The sequence below is a fragment of the Bidens hawaiensis genome, unplaced genomic scaffold (genome assembly GCF_021521415.1).
Source record: "Bidens hawaiensis isolate Kalapana, Puna unplaced genomic scaffold, B.hawaiensis_p1.1 tig00012610_1, whole genome shotgun sequence".
NCBI lineage: Eukaryota > Viridiplantae > Streptophyta > Magnoliopsida > Asterales > Asteraceae > Bidens > Bidens hawaiensis.
In genome coordinates, this window is record NW_027492036.1 from 297,259 (window position 1) to 321,849 (window position 24,591).

General features: G+C 34.5%; 3 protein-coding genes, 1 long non-coding RNA gene and 1 pseudogene across 5 annotated transcripts; 2 read left to right on the top strand and 3 right to left on the bottom strand.

The window, feature by feature from the left end:
* Positions 1–2,001: 2,001 nt before the first annotated feature.
* LOC143541529 (large ribosomal subunit protein eL38z/eL38y pseudogene) lies at positions 2,002–2,567 on the top strand (annotated as a pseudogene). Its single transcript, XR_013136767.1, has 2 exons — positions 2,002–2,239; positions 2,380–2,567. The product of XR_013136767.1 is annotated as a large ribosomal subunit protein eL38z/eL38y pseudogene (transcript).
* A 373-nt stretch (positions 2,568–2,940) lies between these two features.
* Positions 2,941–5,953, bottom strand: LOC143541517 (RGG repeats nuclear RNA binding protein A-like). The gene is made up of 7 exons (XM_077034332.1): positions 5,620–5,953; positions 4,733–5,036; positions 4,015–4,080; positions 3,811–3,940; positions 3,573–3,731; positions 3,432–3,488; positions 2,941–3,349 (listed from the first exon to the last, which is right to left on the bottom strand). Exons 1-7 carry the CDS (start codon positions 5,780–5,782, stop codon positions 3,161–3,163), a joined length of 1,068 nt encoding a protein of 355 aa, XP_076890447.1. The 5' UTR covers positions 5,783–5,953; the 3' UTR covers positions 2,941–3,160.
* A 5,530-nt stretch (positions 5,954–11,483) lies between these two features.
* LOC143541530 (uncharacterized) lies at positions 11,484–14,505 on the top strand. The gene is made up of 7 exons (XM_077034337.1): positions 11,484–11,627; positions 12,257–12,295; positions 12,406–12,543; positions 13,343–13,482; positions 13,559–13,632; positions 13,739–13,851; positions 13,996–14,505. The coding sequence occupies exons 1-7, from the start codon at positions 11,484–11,486 to the stop codon at positions 14,503–14,505; spliced, it is 1,158 nt and encodes a 385-aa protein (XP_076890452.1).
* Positions 14,506–14,871: 366 nt separating this feature from the next.
* LOC143541518 (uncharacterized) lies at positions 14,872–16,239 on the bottom strand. The gene is made up of 3 exons (XR_013136763.1): positions 16,152–16,239; positions 14,973–15,040; positions 14,872–14,896 (listed from the first exon to the last, which is right to left on the bottom strand). It is a non-coding gene; the product is annotated as an uncharacterized LOC143541518 (long non-coding RNA).
* Positions 16,240–18,200: 1,961 nt separating this feature from the next.
* On the bottom strand, positions 18,201–21,813 carry LOC143541519 (oxysterol-binding protein-related protein 3A-like). Its single transcript, XM_077034333.1, has 10 exons — positions 21,725–21,813; positions 20,987–21,085; positions 20,808–20,919; positions 20,646–20,718; positions 20,441–20,559; positions 20,257–20,369; positions 19,997–20,173; positions 19,699–19,843; positions 19,430–19,608; positions 18,201–18,481 (listed from the first exon to the last, which is right to left on the bottom strand). Exons 1-10 carry the CDS (start codon positions 21,808–21,810, stop codon positions 18,232–18,234), a joined length of 1,353 nt encoding a protein of 450 aa, XP_076890448.1. The 5' UTR covers positions 21,811–21,813; the 3' UTR covers positions 18,201–18,231.
* Between the last annotated feature and the right edge of the window lie 2,778 nt (positions 21,814–24,591).

Below are 24,591 nucleotides of genomic sequence, written 5' to 3' on the forward strand. Positions count from 1 at the left end.
TTCACTCGAATCAAGTCGATTATAAATAAGCTTGATTCAATTCAAACTTTAATAAATTACCTCGAAGTCGTGCAACATACACGGACACCTAGCTTTCATAGACTTATAAGCATATAGTTAAATGATTAACAATAATAAAGTAGTCGAGATTAAACTTGTAAAACTACACAAACCAAACAGGATGTATTGATGTTTACAATCACACCTTAGTTTAGAGGTACACAAATCGGGTTTTTTCAAATACCCGAGTTCGGGTATCACCGGGTATTGAAAAATCGGGTATTGACAATACCCAGGTCAGGTCAGGTCAGGTTCGGTCCGGGTATTGTCTCTAAAAACCATACCCTATGCATCGGGTTCGGGTCGGGTATAGAACCGGGTGTTCTAAAACCGGGTATTTGAATACCCTATTTATGGGTATTTGAATAAATCCTATTTTCAGGTTTTTTTTCGGGTTTTTTCGGGCTTTTTCCCAGGTGTTTTTCGGGTATAGATTGGATTTTTAAGAAGTTGCACTTTTTAGGGGTATTTTCGGGTATTTTTCAGGTATTTTTCGGATATAAATCGGGTATTTGAAAAACCCGGTTTCGGGTATGGAACCGGTTCCGGTTTTCGGGTATTACCGGGTGTAAATCGGGTCCGGTTTCGGGTTTTTGTACTAAAATGCATACCCTATCCGTACCCCACGAGTAGGGTCAGGTATCAAAAACCCGGGTATTAAAAAAACCTGTTCCGGGTATTTTTTTTTTCGGGTCCGGTTCTGGATTCGGGTTTTTTTTCACCTCTACCTTAGTTTTACAAAAACAATGGCAATATAGGCCCATAATACACTAGTGAGAGCCCGTTAAGCCTTGTACAAAAGGCCCAATATGAACACTATATATTTTTTGAGCAAACTAGGGTTTAGTGTAACTTCGGCTGCCGTAGGAGCTTCACCTTCGATTCTTCAAAAAAATGGTATTTGCTGTTAGCCCATCTCGTAATTCGTTGCATTTTTCTTGATTTAAGCTTAATTTCATCATATTTATGCTCTTTTGGAAGTTGTGATTTCATAGGGTTATGTGATTTTTGTTTAATTAGTTATGATGACACTGCTATTATTTTGGATTCATGATTCTGTTGCTTCAAACACGGGTTTTGAGCTGTAAATTTTGCACAAACTGCTTTAAGTGTACTGATTTACTCTTGAAACAGAGTGTTTTTAAGTGAATATTTTTTTTTGGTAGTCATGACACTTGAGTTTAGTATGTATATGAAGGTTTACTTATCATTGTTTTGTGACATATGTTTTGGATAATAAGGAATTAGTGTCACAGTGTCTGTGCAGTTATGCATTGGGGTGTAAATGAGATGAGCCAAGCCGAGCCTGAGATCGGGTTGTTTTGACTTACTTTTGTTTGAGCTCGGCATGTTTTGAGCTTTTTTTTCCAAATCTTGGGTTCAGACCTTGAGTAGTTTTTTCAAGCTCGGGCTGGCTCGTTTATTATTATGAGAAAAATCTTAAACAAGCCTAAGCTTGGCTTTGGCATCGTTGTGAAGTGTGAAATTAATACATTAAAACTTGAAAATGCACAAGGCTGTACGAGTCTAAACTAGCTTTCTTTCTCGGGCTCGATAATTAAATGAGCTTTATTTGGGGAACGGTTTAAGCTTGAAAAAGGTTGCGAGCGGATTGTCTCATTTGCAACCCTAGTTTTACAATGGACCATTTATTGTGATTTTGAAATCATTTATGATACAATGTATGAGCTTTGTTTACTTTACTTTTGTGGCTTCTTTCATTGTTTTTAGTAGAGTTTGCATACGTTACTTCTGATCTTAAACTCAGCATAATTCAAAGTTTCACTCGTGTGTGTTTTTAATTAATATGTTTTGGACTTGTGGACTCTTGATTAAATGTATGTCAATAATAGTTACTATCTTTAATCTATGCACTAAGAATTATCTGTAAAAACCTAAGGTTACATATTGTATGTCAATTGTTAGTTTATCTTATGCTACATGATAATAAGTTTTGATTCTAATCTTTCAGTTTCCTTTTATTCAATATCACAGCCAAAGCAAATTCACGAGATTAAGGACTTTCTTCTTACTGCAAGAAGAAAGGATGCACGATCCGTGAAGATCAAAAGGAGCAAGGATGTTGTCAAGTTCAAGGTTCGCTGCTCAAAGTACCTTTACACGCTATGCGTCTTTGACAAGGAAAAAGCTGATAAGTTGAAGCAATCTCTTCCTCCAGGTTTGTATGCTTCTCCTGTTTCTTTCATTAAATTCTAAAAGTCAAAGAAGATTTGTTATTATTAGTGGTTACGACACCTATATGCTAATATTTGAACTTAATTTGATGCTTAGTGTCTTCCACATTTTCTTTTGCTGCAGGTTTGAGTGTGCAAGACCTTTAAGTTGTATCTTTCAGAGGTTGCAAGACCTTTAAGTTATCATTGTGTCTTTATGTGGTTACTTGATATGGTTGTTTTGTTTGGTATAAGGGACTTGTTAGTGTTTAATTTTGATTTTACTTGGTTGATGTTACTTTTGTATCTTTGTTTTTGATTTATGTCAAATGACTCTCCTTTGTTAGTCAACTTAACTGTAAACCTTTGGCACACTATTACTTGCATATTTTGAACTTGTTCAAGATTAAAAATCTATATAAATATAATTTTACTTGAAATTAATATTGAAAGCTTTGTTCTATTTAGTAGTTTAAAGTGTAGTCTAAATGGTTCAAGTTGTAGTTCAAGTAATTAAACATAATCAAACTGAAATATTCAAACAATTAATCAATCATCAATCAATATTTTACCATCCAAGAAACAAAATGCAACCATAAAGCACAAAGTTTAGTAAATTAAACAAGTGAAGCAATGTAAACACAATTAGAAAGTACTAAAATCGTCGTTCATCTATTTCATAACAAAACTGAAACAAGCGTATCTCAAACTACAAATTAATCGGCCCCATAAGCCTCAAAACCTCTAAACGTGACAAAAGCATAAACATAAACCGACACAAACAGAGACCATACGGAAACACAAGAAATTTACAGTTCAAGACGCGGTAAGTTTTTAAATAACACTTTCTCAAACACATTTTCAACCCGCCATTTCTAGAACTTTTTGATCAAACGCAGATGACAGGATAAAGTCTTGTAACCGTCTCACTTCCCACCTAGGGTGGGAAAGTGACTCGGGTCCTCAATTTTGGGAGCTTCAGCTGCATAACTCAAACCACCACCTTGGTTAAACCGACCACCACCCCTAGAACCCCCACGTCCCCGCCCTCGGCCGCCAGGGGTATAGTAACGCTCACCTTCAGCTGGTTTCAAAAACTCATTGATGCTCAGCGACTGTAACAACAAAAAACAACATAAGTAAAATTATTTGACAATTAAATTCACAAAAACATATACAAAATAATTAATAACTTACCTTCTTAGCGCGCTCTTCTTTTCCAGCAATTTCTTTGCGTTTATCTTTATCAGAACCCTATTAAACAAATCCGAATTAATTTATTATGGCATAAAAGAGCTTTCAAAATAAGAACCCTAATTAAACCCATAAATTTATTACCAATTTGACGAAAATATCATCATTGGTTTTCTTGTTAGAAAGTTGTTGCATAGAAGCAAGATCTTTGTCAACTTCCACTTTCCTTTCTTCAGTTTTGAGCGCCTCCAGAGCCTTCTGTTTCTCTTCTAGAATCTTCTGATATTCCTCAAGGGTCATTTCCTGCATATCAAATTTGCATCATGAACGCAAGCTTTAACTTCAAACAATTCCAACGGGTCAATAAAAATCATAACTTTACCTTATTCTCGGGCTCTTCAACTTGTTCATTTGAAGCATTCTCCTTTTTGGCCTCGGTCGATTCTTCTTCGGGCCCGGGCTTTTCAGAAGCCACGGTTTTCTCTCCCTCAACAACCACTTCTTGAGTTTCACTGTGACAAAAAGATAATTATTTAAAAAGGAAAACAAATATTAGATTATTAATATAGGAAGTAGAAAAGATTACTGATTGATTTCATCAGCTTGAGATCCCCAGTTTCCACGACCCGCTCCCTCGCGTTTAACTTCATTCCTAAAATTACAACAAAAAATAATCAACCAAAATTGCCATTATATAGACATGTAGACCGAACTTTCGATGAACTGAATGTAAACCGTTCAGAGAACGCCTATATGATAAATGAACGAACACAAACAGTGTGTGTTCATTCAGTTAAATGAACCAACATGAATCATGTCTCGTTCGTCTATTCATGTTAATGAACGTTTGTTTATGTTCATTCACTTAAAATTGTTAATGTCAGTCAGTTAAAGTTAAATCTTTATATTCTTTTATATTTCTACATCCACTACAATTTAGTCTAGTTTTATATAATTAGAATATCACCCAATACAATAGCTCAGTTTTATTAACTTTCTTAGGCACAACAGTTGATGTTCATGTTAATTTTTAAACGGTTTTCAATCATTTATGTTCGTTCATCAATGTTCAGTTATGTTTGTGAACCGTTAGTTTATACCGTTGACAAACAAATACAAACATGTCCGTTCGTGTTCGTTCGGTTTGTTTACAAGCCTACCAAGATATAACCAAACATATTACATGTAGTTACTCTTAAAAAAAAATTTTCTGACCATTTAAGGAGTTCACTTTTTAAGTTTTAAAATGTTATTGATAATAATTTATTGAAAGATAAAAGATTAAAAATGTAACAAAATTTTACCCATGGCCTGTCCCGCTGCGGCTATCATATGGCCGGCGAGGACGTTCACCGTCCTCCACATCTCCGTTACCGAAAGAACCTTGGCGACCGCCACGGAAACCACCACGAGGACCGCCATAACTGCCACGTCTCTCAAAAGATCTTCCATTAGACTCTTCAACACCACCTTGATTACCAGAGTTTGCACGGTTACCAAACGAACCCTCGTTGTTTGAATCTCGATTAAACCCGCCACCACGGCCACCACGTGCATACCCACGACCGCCACGGCCACCACGACCGCCTTCATTTTTGGCTTCTCTCACTGCTCAAATCAAAATAAAATAATCAGTAATGTTAAGCAAACAGGCAATCTTGATCCAATACGCACATATAAGAATTGAACTCGATACAAAACATGTCATTTAAAAAACATCATATAGAATTGCTTTAGTACAAGCAAATAAAACTCGTTAGGCGTGAGTTTTGAAAGTGATTATCCGATTATTGCAACTTAAAATCATAATAACCAGTTTCTAATGTTCTGGTAAACAGATTATGTGTAAATTAAAAGATCAAGCAACTGACTTTAAACTATTAAAAAGAAAACCCTAAACTAGTGAATTTTCCATACCTTTTTGGTCATTTTGTGACACTCTTTAACACCATAAATATGACAAAATTAATTTTCTGATTCCAAATAATAATAATTAATAAATAAAACATAATAACATTCAAATAGCACACATACCCCCTAAATAAAAATCATAACTTTGCATCAAGAAATCAATTAAGTTTCTTATTGTAACTTAACTTTAAATAACAATAACCAAACTAAACCAACATCCAAACACTCCCAAATTAATCTTTAATTAGTTATTATTATTTGTTAAGACTTAAAAACTCACCGGCTTGAGCCGGAGGAAGAGACTTGGACGGAAGCTTAGCCGGCTGCACGGCGGCGGCCGGTGGAGCTTTCTTCGGCGGCGCAGCAGCAATCTTTTGCACGAGCTGTGACACGTCATCGTTGTCATCATCTCCGAGCAAATGAAAAGGGTTCATAGTGGCCATTTGAGCAGTAAAGATTGAGTCTTTATAAGAGATAAGAACCCTAATTTCAGTTCTTGATTGTCATTTGTAATCAAGATCGAATACCCAGAAAAACCCTTGAATATCTTGGAGAGAAGTGTGACAGAGATTAGGGTTTGGTGAAGGTGAAAGTGAAACCCTAGCCGCAATGGGAGATATAGAAGATGATGATGGAATATAATAATAATAATAAGTTTGGGAAATATTTGGTATGGGTTAATTTGTACTTTGATCCCTGTACTTTTAACTATTTGTAGATTGACACTTGTACTTCTTTCTATTCCGCAAGCAAAAGTACAAAGACATGTAAGCATCTTGTAAGTTGTAATTGATTTTATTCTTTTTAACCTGAAATTTATCGGTTCCGTGAAAGAAATTGGATGAAGTTGTATCAAGTCACAAAAGTGGTTTTCATTTTGAATTTAGGTATTGTTAAAAAGAAAATGTGTTGAAATTTTATTACAAGTTTACAAACTGCATATGGTGTTATTAAACGGCACATAAGACTTGATGACGAAAAGAAAGTTGTGTAATTATATAACTATATATTATATGATTACGTATTTGTCAATTTATGTATCACATTTAAAATAATATTTATAAGTATTTATATGGATCTTGTAGGTTTTTATTTCAAATAAAATATGTATTGAAGAGCCACTAACTTTGCGAAAGCTTGTTAAACAGGTTAGTATCTTTTATTTTTCTTTCTATTTAAAAAGCAAAAAGTTAAAATGATGAAAAAATTATTAAAAAAATTATCTCTCAAAATAATTAATTACTTTCTCTTAAATCACTTATCTGATTTCTACATCATTTTCCAACAACTTGCACATGAGTATACACGTATTTTTTGTTTAGCTTTTCAGATGGCATGCACTTATGCATTCACGTAAATGACAACGCTTCGTTATGCATTCACGTAAGAAAACAAAACATGATGTGATGCGAATATTCACATGATTAATGAATTGTTATATACACAAATATATAATTCACATGTTAATGCCGGTGTGTCTACATCTTACTATTATATTAAAGCATAACACTATGAACACATTGCATTTTTCTAAAGTGTTCACATAGGATTACACATAAGCTATTTCAAAAATTAAACACTATTTAAATCTATTAAATTAATTTGTTGCATTTATTATTACTTTTAAAATTCCTAAAATAAATTTTCATCAACTCTCATTTAGTGTGATTTCCAGGAAAAAAAACGTTTAAGTTTATTTATTTGTTTATTACGCATTTTAAACTAATTTTTAATATTTTATTTCAAAATATTGTTATTATAAAGATCTTTTTGATTTGGGCAAAACAACTAACATATGCATAAACTATTAAAAGTCTCTTTTCGAGTGTGTACATCTAAATACTCAGAATTTGTCTTATATGAAAATTTAGTTAAACTTGCTTTGACTATTGATTTATTTTACCATTTTCAAAACCTTAAAGTTATCATTTAGTACCATTCAATAATTAATATGGGAAAACCACATATGTTATGTACAATGAGATATTTGAAGGTTTATGAACAATTTTTTAATTTAATTTTTTTTCAAATTTATATATAATTTAATATTTAATTTCATATATGAGAAATTGTTACACAATCCTAAATTATACCACGCATATAAACATTTTTTTTATTGATGTTATATTTTTTATTCAGCCCGTATATTATACGGGTTACTAACCTAGTATGCATTATAGGTGGTTGTTGCTTAGTAAGTTTTTGTTTTGAGTATGGCACTGAGGCGTGGATGAATTAGACCCAAAAGACTTTGTATGCCCATAAGGATACTCCAATACCCCAAATACACACGAAAACACAACAAATTCTTTTCCACAACAATGACAAACTTTTATTACGTGTACTTTCAGACTCGCCCTTCAACAATGTTGCCACTACTTCTGTTGTTGTGCCCTTAGAGACGTGACAAAACACACTTTCAGAGAAGACACTAGTATGTTTGAATAGAATCATGTCAAACATGTAACCTTATCATCTCTACTTATAATTAAGTTGTGCGGCTTTAACTATTACATATGTGGCATTTAATAGAAAATAAAAGGACCCAATTATAACAGAGAAGCAGATAATTGGGCGACAAGTTGCGCCGCCACCCCCTTTTAAATGGCAAATCCGATCCTACTGAAAACAAAGTTATCGTTCTTCGACGTCGATGAGTTACGTGCACGATCCGCTGAACCCTTTTCAGAAACGTAGCGGCATCTAAAATGTGAACTTATTGTAAGCTACTGTTCAATTGTATTTATTGGCAATTCATATTGTAAGTTTGTTTCAAAAATTGTTGACGGTATCCTAAAAAAGGTCTGCTTCAATACTTAACATTTCTATCTTAGAAACCACTTAATTTTATATGTGATTTTTTTAATTAATATCAATAATATTGCATTCTTATATTCTTACCAATTTAAGAAAAAATACTGTTGGTATAATAATTAAAAACTAAAAGAATAAACTTTTCATGACTTAACAGAGTTATTATTAAACTGTTTTGTCAACTTCGTTGCTGTGCACCCGAGTTGTCTTTCCTCATTTGAACCTCGTCCTTCATTTTAAGGCTATATCATCCTAAAATGCTGCTAAATGGATGGATCTTATCAATGTCCATGAATGATAAATCATAGATCGAACCACCGAGTCGGAAAAATTGGGTGCTATAATATAGCCTTGTATCGACTAGGTTCACGAGTTGAAGATAAGCGGACTCGAACCGCTGACATCCGCCACAAGGTAAACCACTGCCTTTCAGGTCCCCCGTTTGACTTTGCCATAAAGGCCAACGATAGACAAGACCCCCCCCCCCCCCGAAACACAGCTTACAACTTTCATTGTGATGTGCTCTCCTAAGAGCAACTTTTCTCAAAATCTCACTCAAAAGGTTCAAAGGTGTTGAGGTGGAATCCCATTCTAATTCTAACTAAGGATCCTTGTGGTTCCGGAGGATCCAGCTAAAGGAGAATCATGAACGGAGAGCTTTCCCCCCTTTTCCGCCGACTCTTTGGCCTTAAGAACGCTAGTTTTAAGAATGAGTGATTGCCCTTCTCCGACCCTTACTATCCAACTTAAGAGCGGACAACTAATGCGTTCCAGTTATTGAACAGGGTTCTATGGTTGATTCGTGACCCCTGGATGCCGAAGGTGTCTTTGGAGTAATCTCTTTAACTATGACAATAGGTTGCCCGGGATTTGAAACCCGGAATTAGTCAGATATAGTAGATAATTTATTTGTTAAATCAGTAAAAATCCTTCCCCAAGCCGTACTTGCATTTTTCATTACACACGGCTTTCCCTCTTTTAACATCTAAAACTCAATTCATTCATTAGACAAGAAAATATTGAATACTCAGTTGAGTTAATCCTTACTACATACTACATCAACATTTTAAAATATAAATAAATCCCTTTTTTTAGCTTTTCATTTCATTATTGAATTCTTTATTAACATTAGAATATCTAGTGATTAGATTTATTTATAACGTTTCATAACGCATGATTGGCCAAATCATTGATACAAACAATATCTAAATACCAAATCCGCCTTCTAGATAGCCTTCTCGAAATAGAAGAAACTATTGGAAAGGTCAAGGAAAAAACTTGTTCTTCTATAAAGATTCTTTTAATAATTGCGAACCAAATCTTTTCAAAAAAACACGTACAATACTTTTATGCTTACGAGCTAAAGTTCTAGCACAAGAAAGTATGAGCATATATTTTACTCGATACAATCTCTCTCTCTCTCTCTTTTTAAGAACTAATATGATAATGAGAAAGATTTCTGTATATACGGCCAAAGCGCTCAATAATATCAGAATCTGAGAAATCGGCCAAAATCGTCTTACCAATAGGATGCCCCAATGCGTTACAAAATTTCGATTTAGCCAATGATCCAACTAGAGGCATAAATGGAACAATACTGTCAAACTTCTTAATAGCATCATCAATTAAAAATGTATTTTCTAGCATTCGACCGCGCACCATTGAAGGCTTTAACCGCACACTTGAACGATAACCCAAAAAGTCAAGCAATATTTTATGGAGACAGAGGGAAGGAAGTGAATGGAGACACGAGTTTTAACAGGTTTGGGCTTGAGCTTAATAGCTTTCGTGTGTTAAACAGGTCAACCTTTAAGACATGCTTATATTCATGACTTAACAGGTTAAAGACCTGTTAACCTGTTAGTCACTTGTATAGATTTTTATATTTAAAAAATAAATATATATACACTCCTAAAGTCTTAAACCTAAAGTCATACTTACAAACGACATTTCATTTATGCCCGTCACCCAGTATTATATTTTTTTATGGATGCTACGATTTGCTTCAATGTTCTTTATGGATGCTATGGATATTATGGATTTGTTGTATTTTTTGTTTCAAAGTATGTTATGGATTTGTGGTTTTTTGTTTCAAACATGTTATGGATTATCTATTAATTAAGACTTTTATTTTCGTTTTGAAAAGTTTGGTTTCGTTACGTATGTATTATTCACTGTGTCTGTTAAACGGGTTCCTTAACAGCTCTTAACAAGTTAACCTATTACTAAATAGGTTAAATGACACGATTAGTTATCGTGTCATGTTCGTGTTTAGCACCACATGTCCTTGTGTCTTACCGTGTCGTGCCCGATATGTTATGACAGCCCTAATAAAAAATAGATTGAATGTGTTTGCGAAAAGCAAAGGAAAAAAAATATAATTTTGATATGTTCCCAATATTCATTTAATGAAAGAAAAGAAAATATAGGAAAGAAAAGTGATGAGTTTTAAAGAGTAAAATGGGATAGATATGTTTCCTTATAATTTGGAAGGAATTGAAAGGAAAGGAATGGAAGATAGAAAAGAAAAGGATTTAGTTATTTTCTTACGTTAAATGAACTCGGAAACACAAAACTTTGATTAAAACAATGTAATTGTTCCAATTCATACTTCTTCAACGATCATGCCTTTCGTATTGTGGCCAAAGGGTTTTCCCTTATGAGTTTCATTTCGAATATTAACAATAGGGCAAGTTACTAGGTCTAGTCTTTACCACTAACTGGGCTTGGCTCGATTTTGATTGGTAAGACCAGTTTGATAACTCTACGGTTTAGTTATGAGTAATCTCATTAAATTTTGACACATGCCCTTATGAAATTTGGAAGCTGACACCATGAAAATCTGACACCGATTCTCAAGAAAAATTTATTTAAGATTTTAGAATTATACAAATATACTTACATAAACCAATTAACAACTATAAAACAACTAAGGTTATCGAAACACTAAAGCCAACAAATAACGTCTCAAACTGTTCATACACTTTGATCTCAATAGAAGTTTCCACGCATATTTCATTTTATCTGTTAAGTTTGTTACGATAATGGTATCATATTACAAACTAAACTAAACAAAAATAGACATTCGTCAACACCAAATTACAACAAACAAACTAAGAGGGTGTTTGGCTAAGCCTTTTTAAATTCAAAAATGCTTATTTAACAAGACTATCCACTATCACCAACCAACCCAACACGACCGGTATATATATTTTTTTCCTTTTAATGTTTGGGTTTGTTTTTATGGTTGGAAAAACCAAAACAAAAATAACCTTTATATATACTAGTAAGTTTTAGGTGGGTGTACAATGATCTGGGGTTGAAGAATCAATGGCGGAGGAGAATGAGGTGTTGATGGAAGTGGAGGCTGCAGAGTCCGTTTACGGCGATGAGTGTCTTGTTGTTCTCCAGCAATACCCACCTCATCTCAACCTCCTAATTAAACCCAGAACCGCCGATGTTTCCTCTCAACAGGTTGGTACCTACCTTCGTTATTCAACTCACTCTGGTTTAATGCTTATTATATTTAGTTACTGAATTAGGGCTTTGGTACCTTCAATTGGCTGATTTGACCTACAAATCCTTATAAGTTTTAGGGGAGTGCAATCTTCGGTTTTCGGCTAAAACCGAACCTTCAGTTTATTTATTTATTTATTTTTTTAAATTCTTCGGTTGGTTTTGCCATTTCATTTTAACTAATTGATTGATTATTATACGTTAGGGTTGAAATATGCCGAGTTATATATTTCTTTAATTCTTATAAATTACTTCAAACAAAAAAATAAGAACTGAAAATCTTTAAATTTGGTTATGTTCGTTTTTTACGGTTTTTTATTACACCCAGAACCAAAACCGAAATGTAAATTTGGTCTTTACAAAAACATAAAACCAAACCGTTGGTTTTTGTTTTGGTTTGTTTTTTTTTTCGGTTTCATGCGCAAAATTAAACCCTACATAAGAACAAAATATTATAAAATTTGAATTGGTTTCCTGTTACCTACTGTATTATAACATCCAATTTTGATTATCTGCTGTCGTTGCCACAAATATATGAATCAATCTGTTTTGACGGTTCAAAACACTAATATTGTTCCCTTTTGCAGTTTGTGGAAGCAGTTATAGGGATAAGAGCAACTTCCAAGGTATTGCTTAATAACCTTATTGCCGTTTGTCTCAATCCATATTAAGTCACTCTGTACGGGCTGATATTGTAAATCTTTTTACAGTAACTAATTTCTACTTTTTATTGCAGTATCCCGATGAACCGCCTGACATTATGATTATAGATTCCAAGGGTCTAGATGAACAAAGACAAAAGCAACTCATAACCAGTATCTATAACAAGGCCTGTGAACTCTATTCAAGTTTCATGCTTGTAGCACTTTGCGAGGTAATTATCAACTATACACAACTTAAATATCGATAGATTTTCTTCTTTATGAACTTTTAACTTTGATAAGTACAAAAAACGTTCCTGAAGCTCATATGCTGTCACACCTTTTGTTCTTTACACCAGCTGGTGTTAAAGTTTTGTTGTTAGTTTTTTAAAAACGATACATTGTTTCGAATAACTAAACGACTAATAATTGTAAAATACTTGTGAAAAATGACAATTTTGCCATTAGAACTAAAATTTTTGAAAAATTACACACGGCGTTCTTTAGTTGTAAGGAGAAAATAATCATTTTTTAAACTAACAAAAAAAGTTAACATCAATTAGTAAAAAGGATGAAAAGTGTGACAACATATGAACTTTTGGGATTTCTTTTTGGTACTTATTGAAGTTGGGAGGAGCGGAGGACAGTAGGACACAATTTGCAAGCTACCCTTTACATAAAGGACAAAATGGTCATTTTTTTAAAACTAACAGAAAAGGCTAATATCAGTTATTGAAAAGGACGAAAAGTGTGACAACATATGAACTTCAGGGACGTTTTGTGAAGTTAAACGACACGATCTGCAAGTTACCCTATACAAAGTATGGAACTTGTAGTTTAGCCTTAAGTATTTGTAATCTGTTTTGGTAATGTTTTGTTAATAAGGGGTGTTTGGTTGTGCGTTTTTGAGCTGATTATGTGTTTCAGATAATGAGCTGTAATACAACGGGTTACAGGAGATAGTGTTAAGACGCGCTTTTGTTGTTTCAAGTTTTAATAAAAAGCTTATTTTCTACAATTTTGTTTTACTAGGAAGCGGTGGAGAAGCTCACTAGCATGAACCATCCGGATGGAGACTGTCCTCTGTGTTTATCTCCTTTAGTTGAAGAGGGTGAATCGGATGATACTCAACCATTTATGAAACTGATGTCGTGTTTCCATTGCTTCCATTGGTAATTAATTATCTTCATTTCTTGTGAAACAAGTAACACCTGTGTTCTTACACTTATATTGTTAACTTGAATGCAGTGAATGTATAATAAGGTGGTGGAATTGGCTCCAGACGCATGAAGAAACTGATCATGAGATTAAAACTCAATCAGGTGATCATGATATGATCAATTCAAGATTAAATGTTGCACATATGCTTTAACTTATACTATAATATATTGAGTTAAATTTAGAATCTGACTAACTGCTATTAAACAGACAAAAATAGAAACACTGAAGGCGCGATGGGTACTTGCCCCGTGTGTCGTAAGGTGTTCCATGCTAAAGACATTGAGCACGTGCTCGACTTAGTGGGAGCTTATTCTCAGTTGGTACGTTTGCCATATAATGAAATTATAAAACTTTTGTTATTTTGATGTTTACATGCATATAGTTTTCTACCTAAAGTTTGATATCACTTGTCGACATTTTATTATAGTTTATGAATAATCATTTGTCATGGATTTCACATTCAGAATATTGAGAAAGCCGAAGATACAGAAAGTGATACGCATCTTAACGCGGATTCAGAAAACATAAGGCGGAAGAAATTTGAGGCCATTCTGAAGGTGCAGCAGGAGAACAATGGTTTGATTGAGCCAAAAAAGAGTGAGGTTTTGATGCCTGGAATGTTTCTTCCTCGCCCACCAGCCGTCACCAGTGCCGCCTCGGATAAAGAAGTCACTGACAGTGAACAAGCGGCCGAATCTAAAAGAAGCGGTGGCGTTTTTAAGCCGAGTAGCAGTAATCGTAGAGGCTTGAGACCAAGAAACAAACCTGCCATCACCACCAGTACTGCCTCGGATAAAGAAGCCATCAACAGTGAACAAGCAGCCGAATCTAAAATGAGCGATGGTGTGTCTAAGTTGGGTAGCAGCAGTAATCATAGAGGCTCGGACCCAAGAAAAAAGTACAGAGGAAGAAGTTCAAGAGGTCAAGTTAATAATAGACAATGGGTGGTTAAAGATAATGGAAATGCTAAATGAATGTTTATGTTGTTACATTACCGTTCTTATACTTTTGATCTTTATTCACTTATTTTTACAAGGGCATATTTGTCTTTCCGTAATCAATTGATTATTCATGAAGTTGCCCTGTTTAGTGTTTACTACCCGATTAACATCTTACGAGCCATTTAGTTATCATTTCCTTTGCCTTTATTGGTAAGGCATGCATATGCTTTCAAGCAGAAACAAATGGTACATCATGTTCAAGAAGTTAAAAATTTATAGTTTACAGTAAAATCTTATTAAACCAGGACTATGAAGCATGGTAAATGAGAGTACAGATTACAACAATCATTATTTGACACAGATCTTTTTGTTAACAACCAAAGAGTAGAACTATTATATATCATTCCTTTTTACCGGCAACCACCTGCTATAATCCATTATGTCATAAAAATGAAATTCGAATTAACTAACAGTTAAAACAATATGTGTAGCGCACTCACTTGAGGAGCTTGCTTGGTTGATTCAAAGGAATCCAGCATAGGCCTCACAAATGCAGGAAGAAACAGCCCTAAAATTCACAGTAAACGTTATTATATTAATAACAAGATTATGTTGGCAATAATTAGGTTTATAAGAAGATCATGTTATGAACACCTAATTTACTTGATATTAGAATGCTAACATGACAGCAATAAGAATACATTACTGCAACTTTTTGCTGATTACTTTGATATTTGTAAATATATAGCATATATTGTTACATGATGCAAAAAGCTCCCATTATACACAAGGCTGGGTGGTATGGGGCGGCAAACACCAAAACAGGTAGAACGCCTACGGGCAGGAGCGCCATTGGCTTGGTGGGCGGGAAAGGGGTGTGGGGCCAGCTCCTTTCTAACCAATCAAACTACTTTTTCATAATTAAAAAAAGATTAAATAACAACCGTGTAGTTAAACAAACCATTGAGCATCCCTCACTTGTGGTCTAGTGGTAGGAGGCTTGGATTCTCCAGAGGATACCCAAGTTCGAATCCCACTTGTGTCACTTTCGTGTGGGTATTTGCAATGAAAGATTTGAGCTAGGCCTTGTGCAAAGGTTATCAGTTCGAACCCTGAGCCCACTCGGGTTTTCGTCCAAGCGCAGTCGGCGGCAAGGTTTCCTGGAGAAATGCTCAAGCCAAACTCCGAAGCCAGCGTGGGCCCGGTTAAGACAACATAGTCGGGCTAGAGTGGGCCATAGGGGCTCTCCAAATTTGAAGAGTGCGGTAGCCTAAATACAAGAAAGTGGCCGTTCTAAAAAACAAACCATTCAGCGAACAAAGAAATTATATTAAAAAAAGAGTTAGATTAGATTAGATATATCATTGTCATTGATTAAACCTAGCTGAATTCAAAATCCTAAGCCTAACTGAACATGATACTTTTGTGCAAGATGTTATTACTTGAGATGAGAATTGCAAAAAGGTAACCCAACCTAATTGAAACAAAATGCTGATCAAACAACTAATGGCGAAAGTTGAAGGTGTGATAAAATCAACATCCTACAATTACATTACATAACAACAGCAGCAGCAACAACAATATAGTGTAAGGTAGGTGGTGTGGATTATGCATAAACTGAATCAGATCGGAAGGAAGAGAGATTATGTTGCCCTAGATGAATAATAATAATAATATACCGAAACCACCGATGAGGCATGACGCAGCAACAATGGGCTCCTGAACCACGAACATCTTCAGCTTCTCCATAACCGCCATTGCTCGCTCACTCTTCTCAAATGGTCATCATATTGGTCGTCTACTTACATTCGTTATGCTATCAAAGAAATAATAATAATAATAATAATAATAATAATTATTATTATTATTATTATTATTATTATTAACAACTTAGAAGTGCAACACACCCGTTCTTATTTCAAATCGTCAACACAACATGACACATCAGATTTTAAACCAACCTATAGAAACGTTTCTTTCTCTTACGGTGGTTAATTATCCGTCTTTGTTTCAAACCGCCACCTCCCCTTTATTTAATCTATATCAATGTGAGTGGAGTATACTCTTAACTCTATATTGTTCTTGCTCACAAAGCAATGGTGTCAAGATAATACCACTTCAAGGGGGGAGGTGGTTTGTAAATTCTAAATTTTGTCGTATGAACACCATTGAAGATGCTCTTAGAACTCATGGGTGTGTGATTAATAGATTGATTTTAGGCGTGTTTAGGTAAAGAGAAAGACGAGAACCCATGGGTGTGTGATTAATAGATTGATTTTAGGCGTGTTTAGGTAAAGAGAAAGACGAGGCGGAAGAGAGAGGGGAGAGAAAGTCTTTGGGCAAAAATAAATAAAACCAATTTGAATAGGAGGAAAGGGAGAATTGGTATAGCTTTCCTTTGATTTATGCATTTGGAGTAAAAGATCTTTCGTACCTCAAGAAGTTTATTAAGGTTTCTAGGAAGGCAAAAGTAGTTCAAGCCATCATCCTCACATCGATTTGGTGTTTTTGAAAGGCTTAAGAACGAGTTGGCGTATGATCATAGACCGAGCACTTCGGCTAAGCTGGTAGAAGAGGTTAAAGTCTTGGGTTTTTGGTTTTTTGGATTAGTAAGTCTGTGGATTTTTGTTCTTTGAGGTGAGAAGACTGGTGTAGCTTCGACTTACGTTATCTAGCCTAGTTTGGGCTCGTTCTTCTTTTGTTTTTTGTTCCGTGGTGTAATTATTTGGGGTGACTTCGGGTGTTAGCCCTCGTATATATAGTTTTATTGGTCACTAAAAAAACAGAGAGAGAGGGAGAGAGAGTGTTGAAGCAATGAATGGCATGGCCGGTTTTGAGAATCCATTGTTGTTGTGAACACTCTAAACTATTATAGTATTCTTCTTGAGCAGATCATCCGTTATGGTTCATTATTCTCATTTTTCATCATTCACCACGTTTGCATCACCTCAGTGCTAACTCAGTTTTTCCTCATCCTCCACCATTATATTATTTAATAAGAAAAAAATAAATGAAAAAGGAAAAAAATTACTGGAGGATGGGCCAAAGTATGGGAATGATAGTGGTCATGCGCAACTTGTCACACGTGGTCATTTGGTGGGGCGGCGCGATATTCCTCCACCCTTGAAGAAGGGATTGTTCACGTAGGACCCTTCAAAGGTGGGGAATGACTCATACCCATTAGTCTTAGTACACCTTATAATTCTTTTGTGTATTCGAAAGAGTCTAGATATGCAACATGATAAAATAGGAGTCTTTTAAGTTTCTCTTCTTTTATCATGCATTAGATCTTCTGTGAATTACAGGCGGTATGTATCGTGCTTGTAGTCTACTCGAATGCGACTACTTCGTAGTTCTTCACATCACAAGCTTTGAATGGTCATCCTCATCTTCCTCACAAATGAACCCCTTTCTTTGTGTTGAGTAATATAGTGCAACAAAACCATGAATTGATACATGAAGATACTATATTTGCAAGTTTATGTCCCATATTACCAACATTTATCAATAAATGTCAGCTTAATGAGGATATGCTGGCAAAAGGTAATAAGTGATCAGTAATGTAGAAGGTACATTTAAACGAGCATTATTGTTAATAAACTAAGTCACCAAACCAGATACAATAACCAAAAATCCCAGCTTATAAAGTAGATTCCAATCAAGACCAAACAAAAAGAATCTAATCATACAAAAACCCAAACTAGAAGTAACAAACATGTAGTAGCAAACAAACATAAGTAACATATAAATCAACATCCTTCAACTGGCTTCAGCAACATTTCCAAATTGCCACGGATTGAATTCTGTTGTGTTGATGTTAACTTCTTCAACCGTGCCAGAGCTATCAACAGCAGCTCGGTGTTCGGTATACTTCCCGTTGTACTCGTAAATCTCCAGATCACCCCACGGTGTAGGGGCAATTTGGTCAGTCTGGTCAAACCATTTTGGAACAAATTCTTGACCTTTTGACTCTCGCATCCGTTTCTCCGCCCTCTGTTTCTCTTCAAGACTGTTAAAAAACAATGTTATGCTTAATTTTTAAACACATCATTGACAAAATAGGCTGGACTGGTAAAAATATTAAACATGTGGTATGCGGTCGGGTCAGTTAGACGATTAGCTTGTGATTTGTCAAATATGAGGCTTTAAGCATTAAATATACACCGAGCAATTTTCAAACCGTATTTAAATTGCTCATTTTAACTACTTTTTTATTTTATAATTATAACCTGTTTATATCAATCAATATGATAAACACATGAAAAGGAAACAATCCAATAAGAAAAGGCAATGAGCAGAGCATTAACCGTCTGCCACATTGGATTACTATAATTACGTTAGGATATTATTACTACTACTATTATTATACTTGAATCAGGGGTGCGAACACACCCGAAATAACCAAACCGTAACCGGAATAACCGACGTAACTGAACCAAAATAGCCAACCCAATAAAAGAACTGATGACTTCATTTTAAGTTTTTTAAAACTGATTTTTTTAAAATTGGTTTTTCGTTTCAGTTTCGGTTTCGCTATCAACCAAAAACTGAGCCAACTGGAACCAAACTGAACAGAAAAAACTGATCAAAGCATTTATAAGAAATTAATAAATGATGAAACCCAATAATTTCAGTTCCAAATGTGTAACAATCTATTGATCATTGATTAACAAAAATATCTAGGTCCGAAAACGAACCAAACCCGTTTTGAAAACTGAAACCGAAAACGAAACAGCACAGTTTCTGAAACACAAAAACTAAATTTTTGGCATGTTATTCGGATTGAGCCAAAACAATCCAAACTAACCCATGCACACCCCTACCTTGAATTATGGCAACACATAGTCAATATATTTACTCTCTTGTAACCCTATACGCTATCAATCAATCAATATGCTATTTAGTCTATTATGAATGTGTGTGTGTGTGTGTGTGAGTGAGAGAGAGAGGTACACGCATGCTCTTTTCTGAACCAGCTTTAGACAAGTCACCAGCCTCAAGTGCATATCTATCGGGTCGTAAGCGAGAATCTGATGGCAATAATTTCTTTGGTGCGGTTGTAAAACTGTTCACTTTATGTGCAAAATGTGTATACTGAAATTTGTCATCTGCAGGTGCCTCGGCAACTCTCCAAACCTTCGAATTTCACAAAAAAATTAACACAACTATTAATCTACAAAATACAATATTATAAAAATCTTTCTGTTTATAAATGTTAGAGCTTACTTCTTTAAGTTCAGTATTTGGAAGTGGTTCACCTTCCAAATCACAAGGTTGATAACTCATAGACTCGTTCCACTTTCCCGTCATTAATATTTTCGGTTCTTCCTCAGAGTTATACACATAACCGTCCACCTCATAACGACCCGCACTGCAAAAAGATATCATTTTGATATTAAATATAAAGAAAATTGAACAAATTATCCCTATGATCTGACCATTTGTGCAATTTTCTCTTAAATATGTGAACTTTTCATAATAATAATAATAATAAGAAAAGACAGTAAAATGTTAAGGTACGCACCCAAACCAACCACATGGTTGAAAATACAAGACAACTTTGTCTCCGGTGGTCAAATTGGTCAACACCATCTCCCCTGGTGAGTCAATCCATGTTCTTCCAAATATCAAATTGTTGACTTTTGTAGGTGGAGGTACTAACTCTAGAATCACCCCATCTTTCTTTAGCTTCAAACGAGTTCTGAAACCAGTACGGTAAAACAATATGAAAACAAAGTCATAAGCCAAAACACTTAAAATGCTGAAAAGACAAGATCATTTTACCTTCCAAGAGGATAAACATCAAGAGAGTTACCAAGAAACTTGGTTTTGACCTTTGAAGTTATATCATATACAAAATGCTCATGTGCAGCACTTATGGGAGGGTGATGACTCACCTGATTAATATGAATTAGCCAAGTATTAGTCATTTCTTGACATTATATGTATATAGAACTGTAAGTTTTACCTGTTCCGCAATAAATGTAATACCACAATGATTAACCATTTCATAGGTTTCACCAAGAATTGGATTGAATGGCTTCCAGGTTCGTTGCAGAGCATAATATACCGATATAAACCAGGATGCTGTAACATTATAACAACCAATAACTTCAAACATTTCATGATTTTTGCAAATATATATGCATGATATGGATAATAGAATGATAGACCTGTATATACTAATCGCATGTATGGATCCTCACATTCATCTGCTAGCTCCAAAAGATGGGAATATTCCATCAACTACAAAAAATACAAATAAATAATGGTGTCTTAACGTGAACAGTTAAATGCGCGACACATAGCAAGAATATTGGTGAAGTTAAACAAACCTCTGCCATTTTTTGCAGCATTGTCATGGGCTCAAATATGAGGACTGGCAGAGTCACCATTGATGTGATATCAGCTCCCACATACTTCTGCATTGACCTCCAGTAACTGTCGCTCCTGCAAAAAATATAATAGCATATTAAAAAATGAGCTTATGAAATATATGAGAGAACTAATATACTTCACCTCTTGCTTCCATCTGCCTCTTTGTGCTTCAACCTCAGCATCATCCGTGCCTCCCTCAGGATTGATGACTTCAAGCCCCTCATACCCAAGCAAACTAGAGAATAAAATAATCAATATGAACCCGTGGTTATATGAAAAGGTGAAAAATAATCCAACAGAATAGCAATTCCGGAGAAGTGACCTCTCTGTAGTTAACAATACAAAATTTCAAATCTTGTATTTCTAACATCTCAATAGAAATGCAAACTTAACATTATACAACTATACAAGCAGTCATACACATAAACAGAAACAGTTACCGGCATATTAATATATTATAAATAAACTTATGTGGTATGACAGGAATTAAACTACTACAAGTACAATTGTACATTAAGGTCAGAACATAGCTGCCGAATGAATAGCTTAGATTGAACAAAATCATAAATCTTTAGTAACTAAAGCCACTAACAAGAATCACTTTCTGCTCATGACAAAAAGACCTGCAAAAAACACAAATCAAGAAGTTTTGACCACAAGGTCAATGCATATGGATATAAACTATATATGTTACCATTAAAAGCTATCAATCTAAATAAGAAGACTCAGTTAATAAGCTCATAAATTAAGAGCAATTTCAGTCCTGATAAGTATTGAGAAGCTAAAATATCAATCATAAACAAAATCTAAACCCAAATTAATCAATCAATGAAGGCAGATGATGAATTAGGGCAACCACTACTAGAATGATTACCCATTAACTTGATTCTTAAAAGTGGAGAAACTTGAAGCGATCGACGAAAAGAAACCACCGCTACTAGCACCTTGATTTTTCGCCATATCTTCTATAAGATAAAACCCTAATAATAATAAGTTTGAACAACGGATCGCTAAATTAGTTGCAACAAATCACGAATCCAGTGATGCTATTCAATCCAGATCTTATGAATTTGAGGAGAGTGAAAGAAGATTCGATTCGTAAATTAATATTAATATTATTATTATTATTATTATTATTATTTTATTTTAGTGCTGCTGATATTATATAGACGCTTGCATTGGCGGGTACTTCATTCCAGTCAACAACGAAACGATCATGCCATCATATTTCTTAGACCAGACCACTATACCCGGTTCACTTTTTCAGTAGATATAAACCGGTTTAAAGCACGGTCATGGTTAACATTTTTCACATGTTATACGGAATTGTAACAAACCTTGATTAATTTTCGTATACCTTCACATAACCCTTCTCACATTTTCACATATGGCTTCGCGTAACCTTTGTTTGTGTGTGAACAATATTTAGTTGGGTATATATTCTTCTAATAAAATCAACTTTTAACTTTTATGAAAATATAATATTATACATTAGTTTTTTAAAACGGAGAATATCTTTAGTATGACTGGGTGGTCGTAGGTCGGCTTACGGCCGATCCTGGTCTGGAACCCTTAAAAAGTTTCTCTTGAAGTGCATAACCCTTGGTTCCCGGGTCCTCCCTGCGTTCTCGGCGTAACCTTCTTCCCTGATGCCACTTGACACCGGTTGCGCTACCACAAGAGTCAAAACCATCTGACGTAACACAGCTGGGATAAAACCCCAGTTTTGGCTAAGATTTGAACTTGATCACACTCATTTTGCTTTTAATCTCATTCATACCGTTAAATAAAGAAGAACAACCATAAGTTTTTATAATTATTTTAAGAAAACCATGAATAAATGCATTATTCTAATTGTTTAGTATCAATAACCTAAGTGTGTTTTAAAACGATCATATAATATCAAATTAAAAACGTTGTTGATTAATAACGTAGGTGGTTGATAGGGCTGGCCCTAAGGTGGGGGGGGGGGGGGGGGGGGGGGGCTGGGTGGTCGAAGCCACAGGTTCGACACCCCACTAGGCCTATTTTTTTTTTAATTATATGTATTTTTATTAAAACAATATGTATATATAGTGTTTAAACTCAATTACATAACCCTTGCTTGGTCTAGTGGCAAATGGGTAATACTTCCAACCAAAAGGTTATGGGTTCTAGTCTCATAAAATGAGACATGTTGAATCTTATTTTTATACATAAGTTTTTTACACAACCTAAATTATAACCAAGTAAGTCCATATCAAAATAAAATTGTTTAAACCCAACAAAATACTCCTTTTAAGGACAAAAAAAAATTCACCTTCAGTCCAATTTTTTTTTTACTTTCTCTGAGCCGGCCCTGATGGTTGAACACATACAACCTCAATCTAGATTAAAAACTCATATGCTCTATGTCATAATAAATAGTTACCCGCATGCTCTATGTTTAAACAAATTATTAATTACTCACATGCCCTACGCTTTAGTTTGCTATTAGAAGGATTTACTTATTACGCTTGTTTGTTTCTACACCGTCATTAGTATTACTCACTTTTAATGGTTCTTTGAATCTGTAGAGCAAAGTATTATTTATCAATTGTAGATCCGATTAAACAATATGCAATAATTTATAATGATTTAAAAAAACAATAATGCTTAGTTTATTTTCTGAAAACCAGATTCTATTTGATCGTTACCATTAGTGTAGTCAAAAACATAACTTTAGTAGTTATAAGGTTTTGAGTTTTTTTTTGGCTCTTCTAAGGTTATATTGACAACATAACTTTTTTAAATCATGAGAATCTGTTACTGAAAAATTTATGGGGCAATGCCTATATCCTTTTTAATTAACCAACATGATCATGTAAATTTTTGTGATTGGTATGTGGCCTTCAAGAGGTTATGAAATATTGTCAAAAACTCAAACGTAATCTTCTATAAACTTGATTAGTCGATACAAACCCTAACACATCAATCTTCACCAAACAACCGAAGAATAGAATCAGAACAATTACAACTAACTGCGATTGAGATTATCACAAACAAGAACTCAAATCAACAGATGAACAATATCGAATTTCACCAACACAGTGAAACCCTACGAAAGAGAACGCGGTGTTTTTTGAGAAAAAAGAATATAGCCACTAACTAAAAAAAATATCTCCTAACCTATTATATATTAGACTTCCTTTTTAACAAACTCTTGAACGTCTTTCTTTTGTTTCTTTCAACTGGTACAAGCAGCAGCCCATCCAAAGAAGCCCAATAAGCCCAATCATCCAAGCTCCAAGCCCAAATCAGCTTCCAACAACTCGGGCCCAGCAACCAGAATTAATACTCAAAACAAAAAATATAAAAAACTATAACGTCCGACTTTTTGAAATAATAGATAAAGAAATATTTAAATAAAGTTTGTTACTCAATCGTCGTATAATAATAATTAATAAATTAAAATGAGAGATGGTAGACTTAATGGATATGGACTTAAAAATAATACTTGGACTTAGTGAATTAATGGGCCTAAGGTTCATGAGGTAAGGGTATAAGTACCTTTAAACCTTTTCTAAAACCCTAGATCTCACAATTCCATATTTTTCCATTTTTACCAACACACTCTAAAACACACACAAATACTCTCTTCATTTTGGATCCAAATCCGAGAAAGAAAGAAGTCGTTGGTATTAGAGCATCGTAGTAAGCAAGAAATACACCAAGATCCGACCGTATACGAGAAACCGATTCAAACCGGTTCGTCTAAGGTAC